Here is a 14071-nt window from a genome sequence, read left to right as displayed (position 1 = left end):
CCCTGGCTGAGCTTCAGAGGGCAATAAATCCTGGCTTCTTCCCTCCTCCCATCCGCCCGTCTTTTGCTGGTAGCTTTCATTGGCTGAACATACCCAAAGTCAGTTGACAAAGGAGCCTGGGAAATACAGTTCCCAGGAAGGCACTGGGGAAGAAGGGAATGAATCTGAGGGCAAACAAGGCAGATGGCCAGCACAAGGTGCAGGAGCCGAGGCCAGGAGACCAGCTAGAACGATGCTGAAATGGTCCAGGTGAGAGGTGGTGGTGGCTGGGACCAGTTTGATGGTGATGGTGAGAAATGGCTGGATTCTAGAGACCTCAGCAGATTGGATATAGGGCGTGGGGGAGAGGGAGGCATCCTGAGATGGAGTTCACTAAGATGGAGAAGATTCTGGGAGGAGCAGGTTGCTGGGGAGGGGTCAAGAGTCATGGTTCTGTTTTGGACATAGGAAGTTTGAGATGCCCATTAGTGAAAGTCCTGGCGGGGGGGAAATGTTGAAAAGGCAGCTGGATACCCAAGAAAAGAGGAAGAGGCTTCAGATACCAATGCAAGCTATCAGACTATAGATGGGGTTTTGCCATGAAACTGGGTGCCATACCTGGGGGCATAGGCCCTACTGGAGTTACATGGCTTTCCATGAGCCAACCACATTGGGGCGGGGAACCCTGCCATTCACTGATTAGTCAGGACTGGGTTTTGTGCCTAATCAGGAAAATGGAGGGTGAGGATCTTGTTCACCCAAACTTCCTGTCCTGAGAATTGGGGAGGGGTGGTTTCCTAAAGAAAATTCAGGGTGTTTAGCCAGGTGTGGTGGTTCGTGCCTGTAGTGCCAGGTACTCGGGAGGCTGAGGTGGGAGGATCATTTGAGCCTGGGAGGCAGAGATTACAGTGAGCCAAGATTGTGCCACTGCACTCCAGCCTGGGCAACAAAGACCCTGTCTCAAATAAAAAAAAAAAAAAAAAAAAAAAAAGGAAAGAAAAAATTCAGGGTGCTTTTACCAGAAGGGCACCTGTTTGCTAGCAGCAAAAACAAAAGCAAACAACAGCAACAAAAAAACAAACAGCATCTGCCTGCTAAGGCCTCCTCTCACTTATCCCATACAGTATCATGGAGCACCTATTCTGTGTGAAGTTAATATTAGCTGAGCACCTACTATGTGCCATGTCCTATGCTTTTCTCTTACTTTTCCAGCCTCCTTTCTTTCCGAGAGAACTAGCCCTCTTGGGGGGCCAGGGCATGCCTAAGGGTCCTCCTGCTTCAGCTTTTGTCTCACTGGTACCTCAGTTTCCCTTTAATATGAGAGCTAAATGCTGTGATTACCCCCATTGATGAGGATGGGGGAAGACAGAAGATGGGGGCCACTTCTCACCACTGAGAAAGGTAGAGCAGACTCTGGCTGACTCCAAAGCCCACACTCTAACCTTCTCAAGTCTAAGCTCCAGGTCTGTGCCTGCTCTGTCCTCCACCCTGCCACCCTAGAGGCACCCCCAGGCACTTCCACAGCAGAGCCTCCAGCCTTCAGCTGGCAGCTGCTAGGACCCAGGGGGCTGGCGCCAGGCCCTGCCCTCCCTTGCCAGCCCTGTGTGGCAACATCAGAGTGACAGCCAGTACCATCTCCGACAGGGGCTGAGTTGCTGGAGCTGGGCTGGGGCAGGGGAGAAAGACAGCAGACTCATCCTTGCACCCCTCCATGGGCCTGGCCAAGCCCCCAAGAGGATGGCAGCCTGGGCGTCGGAGCCACCTCCTGGGCAGCAAATGAGGTGAGGGGCCGGAAGAGCAAGGGACAAGAGGAGCAGGGGACAGGTGATGGAAATCTTGCAGCTGTAGGCTCCATTCTGCCATCTACATCCCAGCGCAAGGTGAAGCCTGAGAGCCCAAATGGCCAACTCCACAGGGCTGAATGCCTCAGAAGTCGCAAGCTCGGTGGGGTTGATCCTGGCAGCTGTCGTGGAGGTGGGGGCACTGCTAGGCAACGGCGCGCTGCTGGTAGTGGTGCTGCGCACGCCAGGACTGCGCGACGCGCTCTACCTGGCGCACCTGTGCGTTGTGGACCTGCTGGCGGCCGCGTCCATCATGCCATTGGGCCTGCTGGCCGCACCGCCGCCCGGGCTGGGCCGCGTGCGCCTGGGCCCCGCGCCGTGCCGCGCCGCTCGCTTTCTCTCCGCCGCTCTGCTGCCGGCCTGCACGCTCGGGGTGGCCGCACTTGGTCTGGCACGCTACCGCCTCATAGTGCACCCGCTGCGGCCAGGCTCTCGGCCGCCGCCTGTGCTCGTGCTCACCGCGGTGTGGACCGCGGCTGGGCTGCTGGGCGCGCTCTCCTTGCTCGGGCCGCCGCCCGCACCGCCCCCTGCTCCAGCTCGCTGCTCGGTCCTGGCTGGGGGCCTCGGGCCCTTCCGGCCGCTCTGGGCCCTGCTGGCCTTCGCACTGCCCGCCCTCCTGCTGCTCGGCGCCTACGGCGGCATCTTCGTGGTGGCGCGTCGCGCTGCCCTGAGGCCCCCACGGCCGGCGCGCGGGTCCCGACTCCGCTCGGACTCTCTGGATAGCCGCCTTTCCATCTTGCCGCCCCTCCGGCCTCGCCTGCCCGGGGGCAAGGCGGCCCTGGCCCCAGCGCTAGCCGTGGGCCAATTTGCAGCCTGCTGGCTGCCTTATGGCTGCGCGTGCCTGGCGCCCGCAGCGCGGGCCGCGGAAGCCGAGGCGGCTGTCACCTGGGTCGCCTACTCGGCCTTCGCGGCTCACCCCTTCCTGTATGGGCTGCTGCAGCGCCCCGTGCGCTTGGCACTGGGCCGCCTCTCTCGCCGTGCACTGCCTGGACCTCTGCGGGCCTGCACTCCGCAAGCCTGGCACCCGCGGGCACTCTTGCAATGCCTCCAGAGACCCCCAGAGGGCCCTGCCGTAGGCCCTTCTGAGGCTCCAGAACAGACCCCCGAGTTGGCAGGAGGGCGGAGCCCCAGCATACCAGGGACCACCTGAGAGTTCTCTCTCCTGAGCAGGAGAAAAGAGGGTGGTTTCCGTGGGGGCTCATCCAGCCCCTGCACAGGTCACAGCAGGTGCCCTGCTGGACATCTGGCACTGGAACAGGAGGAGAAAGGGTATCTGCAGGCTTTTGAGGCCCACGGACTTCTGAGAGCCAGGAATCCTGGGGTCCGGGCCCAACACTGCATAGCATTGTGCACAGGCCGACCCTTCCTTAGGCCTCAGCTTTCCCATCTGCACCCTGCAGCATCTCTAAGGGCCCCTCCAGCATAGGTGGTTTGTGAAACTCACAGGTGGTCCCCAGGAAAGGTGGGCAGGTGTTACAGAGAAGAGGGCCCTAAGGGCTCACAACCAAAGTGATCCGCCAAGCAGGACAGTATCTGTGTTACAGCCACAGCAGGGAGAACCACTGGAGAGACACTCGGAGGGACTTCCCTGACATCTGCACCAAGGAGAGTCTGGACAAAGCTACTGAAACTCCTCCATCTGCTTCTAAAATGCCCAGAAGACAACTGGACCAGTTTGGTGTTAGAAGTAGGAGGTTGGACGACTTCATCCCCAAAGGGTCCTGAAGCACCAGAACTGGTGTGTGGAAGGGGCCGAGGCCTAACTGAGGTTGGTGGATTCACACATGGGGGTCCTCCAGGACCTCAGCTGCACCCATTTTCTGGAGGTTTTGCTGCCCACAACACCAGTATTTCACAACTTCCTGGTCGCTGAGAATATTTATTCAAAAACAGGGATTGAAAAAACTGTACAGAGTGTCTGCTGCTGAGAACTGGGCCCCTGCCCCATGCCACTCCCCCAGCTACCTGGCAGTGCCCCCTCTTTAGGGTGCCCCCTGACAAGCCCAGCCAGTTCATTCCAGTCAAAAGGGTATCAGTGGAAGCAGCAAGAAATCTGCAGGTGGTGGGGAGAGAAGCCTGGCCCCAGCTACCCCCCTGGGCCCTCCTCCCTGACTCCCAAAAGGATGCAGTAGGCCAGGAAGCCCTAAGGGATGGGGAGTGTGTGAGTGACACCCCCCATGGTGGGGGCACTAGGGAGTCTCCTGGCTGCTCCCTGTATCCAAGCACAGAGCTGAAGAGGTACGCCCCCTGCTCTGGGGCTGCCGCAGCTCAGACCCCTGGGCCAGAAACTGCCCCCACTCTGAGAGAAGGAACTCCCATAGACGGAGGCAGGGTAGGGGGTGCATCCATGCGTCTGGGCGTTAGCGGCGTTTAGGACCCCAGGGTGGAGTCTCCTTGGGCGGGCAGGGTGCGGAGGCAGCCCCCTGCTGGTGGTCCTGCCTGCCCCTGCCTGTACCTCAGCTGGCCTCAGTAGGGGGAGAATTTCTGCCGCTCAGCCTTCTTGCTCCCATTAGCCGCTGCCATCTTGGCAGTGTAGGCCGCCAAGCCCGGCGGCGGCCCTGGGGAAGCAGGTGGTAGAGCCAAGAAGGGCACAGGCTTGAGGCCGATGAAGTTGGAGAGGGAGATGGCATAGGGTGTGCCCAGCAGGCCTGGGGGAGCTGTGGGCAGGGCCGTCAGGGGTGGCGAGAAGGGGGCAGGCAGGTCTGCGGGGGCCGAGCCGGGCGTCCCCCCAGAGGTAGACTTGGCCGTCTCTAGACTGGAGAGAGGGATATAGAGGGGAGACGAAGGGGAAAGTGGGAGTGAGAGAGGGACAATGAGGGCAGAGATGGGTATGAGATTAGATGAAAGGCAAGAGAGAGGCAGTGAACAGAGAACAATCACATGGGGTGGATGTGTTTGAGGGGAAGATGGGAAATGTGGAAGAGGAAGGGAAGAAAGGACAAGCAGATATAGCATGAGGTGCAGGGAGAAATGGGGTTGCCAGAGACCCAGGGAAAAGAGACAGCAATGGAGAATGAGAGGTGGATATAGAGGGGGGAGATGGGGCAACAGAGGGTGAATTAGGCGAAGACCATGGGGAATTGGGGTAGGGTTAGGAGAGGCAGAGGTCGGGCCCAGATAGAGAGAGGAGGCCAGCTGTCCTCTCCCCACCCCTGCCTTTCTTGGGCACATGAGAACCGTGACCTGCTCCCCTGCTGCCGCCCAGCCCACGCTCACCAGGCAGTGATGAGGTACTGGGCCAGGGCGATGGAGACCGGAGAGCCAGTGATGGTGACATGCCGCTCCCCAGCGCCCTCTGCTTGGTTCCCGATCTTGATGTGTGCCCCTGACATCTGCCGGATCTCGCTGATCTTGCTGCCCTGGCGCCCGATCACACAGCCAATCAGCTAAAGGGAAGACAGAAATCAACCCTGGGTGAGGTGCAGACCCCCAGGCCCCTTACCCACTCTCCAGCCATCCCATCCCCTGCTCACATCGTTGGGAACCAAGAACTCCTGTGAGCTGGTCTGTGTGCCGGGATCCAGTCCTGATGGGGAGAAGAGGGACTGAGTGTGGTTCTGGACCTTTCCCATGCCACCATTTCCACTCTCCCTGGAAGGGAGGGGGCTGCCCTCTTAGGACCCTCCCCTGCCTCCTTGTGCAGGGGTGGCTCACCTGGCACCACACTGGGTGTGGCAAAGGGGACTGCATGGCTTGAGAGCTGCTGGAGCTTGGTGACCTGTGCCAAAGAGGGGTCAGAGGTCAGAGGAGGCATGGTTCAGGAAGGGGTGCCTTGGGCTATGGGTCACTCACCTCAGCTGGGGTAACAGCCCCATACTGACCCTGGACAGAGAAGCCCTGTGGGGACAAAGTGGGTGAAAAGGGGGTTACTGTGACATTAGGGCAGTTCAGTGACAGTCACTCCTTCCCTGCTCCCTGGACCTCCAATTCCTTCTTCCATCCCCTTCTCCATCTCAATCCCCCTTCTCCAGTAATGTGTCCCCACTGCTCCTGTTGTTCCCCTCACCTGGTTGGCAGAGAGAAGGACAGTACCTAGGGAGAGGCTCGGATGGTACGGGATAGTGGCTCCTTTGGGTGGGGACTGGAAGGCATAAACAGGGAGGCTCTGTCAGGACCCTCTCAGACTCCAATAACCTCCCCAACTGCCCAGTGGCCTCGGGCCCCCACCATGACCCCCAGGGAAATGCACATGATCCCCGGAGCTCATCATCCATCCCTGCAGCCCTGCCCTGTACCACCTGTGGCACAGACATAGGGTTTGGGGTGCCCGACAAGGCAGACCCAGGGCCCATCTCCTGCCCCCACTCCCTGCCCCAGGGCAGCACCTCCAGGATAACAGCGCAGATCTGGCGCACACACAGGATGATGGCATCAGGCACCCCAGACACGGTAACAGCTCGTTCTGTGGAGTTGGGGAGCAGGTCCCCTGCCACCTGTACCTGGGCACCTGTAGTCTGCAAACAGAGAACAGGGGCCACTTCTGGCTGCTCCCGTAACCCAGAAAAGGGTTGCCTAGGCTCAGAGCTCTCTAGTTGGGAGGACACCATAAGCCCAACACCCCTCTTGCAACTGCTCCCTTGCCCCGGACTCCCTGTGTGCGGTATCCCTCTCCCCTCACCTCTCGGATCTCCTTGATCTTGGTGCCAGCCTTCCCAATCAGTGAGCCACACTGACTGGCAGGGATGACAAGGCGCAGGGTCACTGGAGGCCTGGAGACATTTCCACCATTTGCAGGAGCAGCACAAAGGTCCTGACAGGGAGACGGTGGGTTGGCCATGCTCATCCCTGCTACATCCGCCCAGGAGTCAGGAGGATACCCTTTCCCCAGTCCCACTTCAAGGGAACACTGCCCTAGGCTTGACCTCCCCTCCCACCCACAGCCACTATCTGAAGTCGGAGTTGCGTTCCTCCTAGGGAACCACTCTTGGTCTCCTGCCCTGGCCAGCCACGGACCTCATCCAGTTTGAAAGCAATCATGGAGACTGCATGGAAGACAGCCGCTGTAGACCCGGTGATGGTGGTGATGCGTTCGGGGCAGGAGCCCTCGGAGATGGTGATCCGGGCACTGCTCTGCAGATACAGAATGAGCGCCGGGCAGCGGGGCATCTTCCCTGCTCCCTTGCCAGAACTTGTCTGCCTGCCCCACTCACCAAGCCCCAGGCAAGGCTCAAAACTGCCACCCTCTGGGGCACTCACTGGTCAGCCCAGAAGGAGTGGTTCAGGGAGAAAGTGGGGCAGGGATCTCCCCTCCACATCAAGTGCCCTGGGCTCCTCCCCCAGACTCCATCCTCACCTGCTCCCGGATTCGCTTTACAGTCTCGCCCTTCTGTGGGAGAAAAAACAGAATCGCTCTTAACTTAGAGGTCACAGCCTCCTTCCCTGGGCTGAAGCCTCAGCTGGAGAGGGAAGTACAGAGCAGAGCTGGGCACCTACCTTCCCGATGATGCTGCCCACTTCCTGCGGACAAGACAAGAGCCGTCAGATGGATGCCAGTGCCCAGGCCCAGCCCCTCCCCATTGGGATAGCCAGTGAAACCCAGCCCAGCCCAGCCTCACCTCGCCTTGCCCTCCACCTCCCACTCACCTTCCCATGCATCAGCATCCGCAGCGTGAGGGTGATGCTGAGCTCTGGCTCCTCCTCCAGTCCCCCATCCGAGCCGCTCATTCTGTCAGGCGAGGCTGGGGCCACAGCGACCTGCAAGTGTGTCCACGCTGCGACCTGGCCGGCTCTGGCAGGGGCAGCCAAAGAGGGGTTCGAGAGGAGCCCAGTTCACCCTGTCCCTGCCCTTACATGGGGACCCCAGAGCTAGGCTAGTCAAACTCCCGGAGGAAAGAGACTGCATGGACCTTGAGTGCCACACATTCCTCTGACCGGATGCTTATGTGTGTCTCACGAGCTGTGCAAGCCTGGGGAGCCCATTCAACCCTCTGAGCCTCAGCTTCCCCATCTGTAGAAGGGGGATACAAATTCCCATCTCCAAAGAGTGATGAGAATTAAAACAATAAGCACATATATGGTAGGTACCTAGTCTTTCCCTTACCCTGAGACACTAAAATAAATAATTAACTAGGAAGCCTATGGGAGTCCAGAGAGGAGAGCCTCCTCCCTGACCTCTTGGAAGAGGGAACCTCTGTGGACTGGGCCTTGAAGGTGGAGCTCAGGCTGAAAGCTTACTCCATATGAGAGGCACTTGCGTCCAGCAGCCAGAACCTCTACTGGATGGAGCACAGAAGAGCAGCTGGGGAGGCAGCTGGAGCAGCCATGGGAAGTCGAAGCAAGGGAGGCCTCGGGTGTGGTCAGGTCTTGCCCCTGCCTGGTAAAGGCTTGAGGCAGGGGTTCAGGGGGGAATTGAGGCATACCTCCCGCCTACCAGAAGTCACTAGGGCAGAGGCTCACTACAGACACCTCTGGGCAGGGTTCATTCAGCACTGGGCTGCAGTGGGTGGGGCACAGCATGTCAGGGGACTGCCAGTTCTGCATGTTGGTTTCCAATCTCTCTCCTATGTGCTGGAAATGGCCTTGGGAACAGGAGGTAAGAAGTGTCCAGGCTGGCCACATTCCCAGCCTGGAACACTTTCTACTGTACCAGAAACAAGTCACTTGGGCTCTGAGTCTCAATTTCCTCACTCATAAAATGGAGGGAATACCTCTCCCTGGGATTGCGTGATGGGTAAGAAAAGGGTCTGGTGGGCTGCGGGAATGTCAAGGCCATTAACTGATGGAGAAAGGTGGAGCCTGAGATTAGCTGCTGGGATTAGCTCAGCAGTCGGCCCTCCCCACCCGACCCTTTTTCATGCCCCGACTTAATCCTGAACCTTAATCCTGCTTGGAAATCCCTCTCCTTAGGCGTCTGTCTCCTGCCAAGGCTCAGCCTTGATGGGGAGCTCACTGGAGGACCAGAACCCTATGGGGAACACAGGGAGTGGGACTAACTGGTGCTAAGTCTGGGCCAAGACCAAGCCCTAACACTGCAAATTCCTCATGCCCAGAAGAGTGTGGGGTGAAGGATGAGCATGCTGGGCTTGGAACACTCCAGAAGTCTCTGGGCGCCTTCCTCCTCAGCCCCCTGCCCCATCCCGACATGACAGGAAAGGGCATGGAGTTCTGTCCAGCGCCCTCTTCTGAACTCCCCTTGCTAGACAGAGCTTGAGCACAGAAGGTGAAGGGGGCTCCCAGCCTGGCTCCTTCTCAGAAGCCCCAGCAAGCCACCGTATGGCATAAGGTCTTTGTTTCCTCACCTATCCAACGGAGGTGACACCCTGCTCCCCTGGGCGCAGCTGCTCCTCCTTCTATTTGAGTTCTGCCATAGGGACTCCAGAGGGTGGAGATGAGCAGTGGATGCAGGGACTGTGCTCTCCGAGCATCCTGGCCAGCCTCATGCTGGCTGCCCTTGCTAGACATTCCCCCAGCTGCCTGCACTTCCCCCATCAAAGCACTTGTGATGACGTGCTTGGTTTCTGCCTCTCTGGACAGCCAAGCCCAGGAGCCCCTTGGAGCAGGAGCCAAGGCTGCTGCCTTCTCCTTATGTCCCCAGGGCTCAGTTCAGAGCCAGGCCAGAGAAGGTGCTCAGAACATACTGAGCTCAGCTGGAACTCAGCTAACATACCGGTTAGTTGAGCAGATGAATTCACTGCACAGGAGAACCTGATGCCTGGAAAGGATCAGTAACCTGCCCAAGGTCACAGAGAGGTGGGACGCGGTGGGACTAGCATTGCTAGTGTGGGGCTATCCAAAGCCCCACCTGCCTCCCCTTTCAGGCTGCTCCTGTCTGGATCTGTTAGTCCTCTTCCTGGAGGGCAGGCTCCTTCCAAAGTGGGGATTGGGCTTCAGTTGTCTCTGAGACCTTTGCCTGGCTAGTAGACAGGGATCCTATTTGGAAAGGACTGACAACTTGTCCAGGGCCTCAGTCTTAAGTTCCAAAATTTTCTGGGATTCAAGGACCCCCTGGGATGGTAACCAGTGGGAGACCTGATATTGTCCCCAAACCGTCTCCACATGACCTCTCGTGGCTCCAGGAAAAATGGGGCAGGAGGGCTGGAACATGGCCAGAACTAGAGCTTTTGCCATGAAAAGATGCCTCGGTCTCCAGCAGAGACCCACCGCCCCAAGTCCAGTGGGTAACTTTGCCCAGGTCCTCACCTAACCTAGACCTTGGTTTACCCACTTGCATTGTGTTTAGGGGCTGGGGGTAGGGAGAGAGTTGCTGGTCTATCTGCGCCCTTCCTATTCTGAGAGACTCTCAAGGTCTTTCCCATCTTGAGGCAAGAACAAGGGGTTCTAACCGATGTCTTCCAAATTATTCTCCTAGGGCCCAAGGAACAAGCAGCCTCATTAAGCATCACTGGCTCCCCCTGCCCTCACTGGGGCTCTAGGGAGTTATTTGTTGCTCCAGCCTGGTGGGCCCTGGGTCTTTGCTGGGCCACCCACGTGGCAGCCACACAACATGCCACAGTGACCTCCAGCTCACCTCCGAGGGTGCCCAGCCCCCTCTGGTCAGCAGGGCTCCCTGGCAGGACACGCCAAGCTCACACCAGGCCTCTGACCTCGGGCATTCCCTCCTGACTCCCAGGCCCCCTCCCCAGCCCCAGTGCCCACTTCTTCTGTCCCTGGCTTTCTGCCACTCAGGCTGGAGGGGGTGGCGGAGGGGGGCGGTGACAGCTGTGTAAGCAATGGCGGCTGCCCCCTTCCTGCCCCTCCCCCCCAGCTGTCTCTCTCCCATGACAGCTGCCCAATCAAAGGGCTGGGGGCTTAGCCAGCTCCCCCCACATGCAGGGATCAAGTGTCCACCCTGCCTTTGTTCTGGAACAAGAACAATCCGGGGGAGGGGAGGGCTCCTGGGGCCAGGCGATTCAAGTAGACTGGCCCGCCCCTTGGGGGATTCCCTCTGCTCTGCTGGCCAGAATGTCTGGACCAGCTAGGGCCTGTGGACCCACCTGGGCTTCACTCTCCATCTCACATCCCCCCACATCCCCTCAGCACCCCCAGCTCTCCACCTAGCAGCCTCCTTCTCCTATTCCCACTCCCAAAGCAGCCATGCTAGCCACACCCAGTGATGCTGGGGAATGGCTTGGAGCATCCGGGGAGGCAGGGTGTGGTGAGGGTGGAACCTGGGCCTGAGCAGGTCTACATCGAGGGCTCCTAACTCTCCTGCCCAATCCTTTCTCCGGAGATGCTCACTCTCCTAATTAGCCAGGCCTTCATAAGAATTGCCCCAGCGTCCTTGGACACATGTGCCCAGCCTCTTGGCCTCCCAGCCTCCAGGGATGGCCAATCATCTGCAGTTGGGAGAGGAGGAGGGGAGTGGGGAGCCTCAGGTGAGCATCCTGGGGTCCACAAGCTCCAGCCTCTGGCTTCTTGATTCAGATCTGCCACACAGACAAAGTGCTAGGAAGGGAAAGGCAGCTCTGACAAGTTGGCAGGTGCCAGAAATGCTACAGCTTCCATACAGCATCATTAGGCAGCCCCCAGGAGTCTTCGGAACCAAGGGAAACCAAGTCAAGTCCAGGCCCAGGCTTGGCTCCAGGAGAAAGGACATAGCCTCCTCATGGTACCCATCCCCTCACTCTCTCACCTACACTGAGAAAGACCTCTAGCTTCCATTCTTCCTGCTGAAAACTGTATACTTACTCTGCTGCTCAACAGCCACCCATGGCTCCCCAGTGCCCAAAGAATAAAGCCTGAGCTCCACGGACAGACCATTAAGGACCTTCGTGAACCAGCCCCCATCTCTCTTGTCTCATCTCCACCCCATCCTTCACATATGGCAGGCTGCAGAAGACACGTAGCACCTCCAGCCCTTCAGGCCTTTATCCAGGCTTACCTCAGCTCAAAACACCCATCCTCCCCACTCTCTGTCAAAATCCTTCTCAAATGTCACCTCCTCTGTGAAGCCCTCCCCAGGCTTCCAAGTCAGATGTGATCACTCAGGCCTCTGTGCCCCTCAAAGATGTTACTGCAACTCAAAGTCCCCATTGGGCATTTCTGAGCCTGTCTTTCCACTATACACAGAGCTCCAGAAAGAGGAAATTTGAGACAGGACCAGGGTCAGTGTGCAAGAAGAAGAATTAAGGTTCATGGGGCCTGGGGACATTTGGAACCAAAGATGAGGCTGAGGGTCCCGGAGGAGTAACGAGAGTAGAGTGAGAAGACCCAGACGTGAGGGGCCAGTCACATGGGCAGAGGTAGGACCTACCTGGACAGGATTCCTGGTTCGTTTCTCAGCATCCCCAGTCCTACTCCTGCCATTTCACCAGGACTAGGAGCTCCCTAGGTATGCTGCTGGGGTGGGGGATTTGGGCTGTGCTTTAGGTTTTCAGAGGGTGGGAGCAGAGTGGGTCTCCTCACGCAAGAGGGGGACTGGAAGAAGAGCTGGGGGGTGGAGTACGTTTCACAGAGTCGAGTTGGGCTCAGCCTGTCACAGCTGGAAAGGCTGCACCAATCACAAGAGGGGCCTAAGGCCCAGAGAGGAAGGGAAATATTTCTTTTTTTTTTTTTTTTTTTTTTTGAGACGGAGTCTCGCTCTGTCGCCCAGGCTGGAGTGCAGTGGCGCAATCTCGGCTCACTGCAAGCTCCGCCTCCCGGGTTCACGCCATTCTCCTGCCTCAGCCTCCCGAGTAGCTGGGACTACAGGCGCCCGCCACTGCGCCCGGCTAATTTTTTCTAATTTTAGTAGAGACGGCGTTTCACCATGGTCTCGATCTCCTGACCTTGTGATCCGCCCGCCTCGGCCTCCCAAAGTGCTGGGATTACAGGGGTGAGCCACCGCGCCCGGCCGGGAAATATTTCTAAGGCTACATGGGAGGCAACTGGCAGAGCTGGAGAACCCAGGGGTCTACCTGTGCAGTTCAGAGCTCTTTCCTCAAGATGTCAGCGCCACTGGGCAATGGTGATGGAGGCTGGAGGGGCAGCAGTGATGGGAGTAGGGAGGGTGGACAGCCTGTCTGGGGACACAGGGTGGGGCAAGCCAGCCTCCTCGTGGCCTGGGCCTGCCAGGGTGTGTGGGCTGCCTGCTCCCAGCCCCCCACCCTGAGCATGCAAGAAGAACAATCCCCTTGTGTTTGGGCAGCCTGAGCCTGCATGCTGATGAAGGCTAGGGGGTGGGGGCTGGGATGGGGGTGCCCTGGAGGTTGAGGGGGCTCCAGGACCTGGGAAGGCCAGGGGATTTTTTCAGATGGGGAAAGAACAGGGTCCCAGGTACTGGTCCTGAGGCAATGAGGGTGACCCAGGGAACAGGGAGGGCATGAGCTCAGCTCCTAGGGAGTTCATGGGTTTTAAGAGCCTTTGTGGCGGAAGGCGAGCCCCTGGGGACACATGTCCTGCTGGTTCAGCAGGAACATGAGCATCCTGGGCTTGGTGGGGAGAAAGGAATGCAACTGGCCCTGGGTGCATCACCTTGGAGACCACTCCCCTGGGTGCTGGGGCCGGGTGGGGCACTGGGTGCCACAGGTCTCAAGATGGCGGGCCAGGGATAGGGGAGAGAGGAGGCGGGCACCTCCCTCTCCTGGCCAGGCAGGCATGAGGGCCAGGTTGAAGTGAGTAGCAGAGCCTCCCACCCCCACTGCCCAGGACCCCAGCCAAGAAGCTAGGTCAGAGCTGAAGGGCTGAAGAGCTATGGGGCAAGAGGGACCACTCTGAGCCCCCAGCTGTCATCTCCATACACCCTTGGCCTGGAAGTCTGTATCTGGCTCCTCCAAGGACTGCAGAGGATGGGAAGGGGTGTGTGCCCAGCCAGGAGCTACAGGGGAGTGGCAGATGAGGGCAGAGATGGAGCAGAACCAGAACCCAGGGCAGGAGGCAGAGAGAGGAGCAGGCCCAAAGGACAGAAACAGCGAGTGGGATGGGGGCCTCAAATCTGGGATTTAAGGTCCAGGAAGCCCCTCCCTGGTGCCGACAGCGCCTCTGGCAGACCAGCGCCCCCCACCTGTGCAGGCCTCAGCCGTGTGGGACAGGGAACGTGTTCCTCGCAGTCTCACAAACCCGGGACCCCAACCGAGGGATCCAGGCGCGGGCTCCCTGCCCCCGGGCGAACCCCCAAACTTCGCGGCCCGCCGTGCCCCGCCCGGCCCGCGCCCTACCTCGCTGGGGCTGTCCTGCGGCGGCGGCGGCGGCGGCACGGAGGCTGGGCCGCTCAGTCCCACATTGTCCCCGGGAGAGGCGGCCGCTCACAACTGCGAGTGACATCAGCTGCGAACAATGAGGGGTTTGACAGGCGCGGAGCCCGGCCGGCCCGGAGCCCGGCTCCGCGCCCCCCC

The 14071-nt window shown here is 59.2% G+C and overlaps 2 protein-coding genes across 6 annotated transcripts; one reads left to right on the top strand and one right to left on the bottom strand.

Moving 5' to 3' along the window:
• Nucleotides 1-1753: 1753 nt before the first annotated feature.
• Nucleotides 1754-3725, top strand: GPR62 (G protein-coupled receptor 62). Its single transcript, XM_007984441.3, has one exon. The coding sequence runs from the start codon at nt 1879-1881 to the stop codon at nt 2968-2970; it is 1092 nt and encodes a 363-aa protein (XP_007982632.1). The 5' UTR covers nt 1754-1878; the 3' UTR covers nt 2971-3725.
• PCBP4 (poly(rC) binding protein 4) lies at nt 3680-14070 on the bottom strand. 5 transcript variants are annotated; one of them, XM_073010122.1, is made up of 14 exons: nt 13895-14023; nt 8191-8338; nt 7404-7548; nt 7254-7277; nt 7114-7146; nt 6774-6890; nt 6439-6570; nt 6146-6274; nt 5827-5901; nt 5613-5657; nt 5475-5538; nt 5294-5346; nt 5037-5206; nt 3680-4575 (listed from the first exon to the last, which is right to left on the bottom strand). In XM_073010122.1, the coding sequence occupies exons 3-14, from the start codon at nt 7482-7484 to the stop codon at nt 4287-4289; spliced, it is 1212 nt and encodes a 403-aa protein (XP_072866223.1). In that variant the 5' UTR covers nt 7485-7548; nt 8191-8338; nt 13895-14023; the 3' UTR covers nt 3680-4286. The 5 variants fall into 5 exon arrangements, with proteins under 5 accessions (XP_072866223.1, XP_007982626.1, XP_007982629.1 ...); XM_007984435.3 differs by lacking the exon at nt 8191-8338 and having other exon boundaries at nt 13895-14070; XM_007984438.3 differs by lacking the exon at nt 8191-8338 and having other exon boundaries at nt 7404-7514; nt 13895-14066.
• Nucleotide 14071: the final 1 nt, after the last annotated feature.

Source organism: Chlorocebus sabaeus, chromosome 22 (assembly GCF_047675955.1).
Source record: "Chlorocebus sabaeus isolate Y175 chromosome 22, mChlSab1.0.hap1, whole genome shotgun sequence".
Lineage (NCBI taxonomy): Eukaryota > Metazoa > Chordata > Mammalia > Primates > Cercopithecidae > Chlorocebus > Chlorocebus sabaeus.
This window is presented reverse-complemented; position numbering and strand designations above follow the sequence as displayed.

Excerpts from the sequence above, each read along its gene's own strand:
- GPR62 (XM_007984441.3), top strand. The coding sequence starts at position 1,879 with ATGGCCAACTCCACAGGGCTGAATGCCTCAGAAGTCGCAAGCTCGGTG.
- PCBP4 (XM_007984435.3), bottom strand. The coding sequence starts at position 7,484 with ATGAGCGGCTCGGATGGGGGACTGGAGGAGGAGCCAGAGCTCAGCATC. Across the intron at positions 5,539-5,612 it reads GGGCTGTTACCCCAGCTGAG|GTCACCAAGCTCCAGCAGCT; the intron begins GTGAGTGACCCA and ends TCTTTGGCACAG. Across the intron at positions 5,347-5,474 it reads CACACCCAGTGTGGTGCCAG|GACTGGATCCCGGCACACAG; the intron begins GTGAGCCACCCC and ends TCTCCCCATCAG.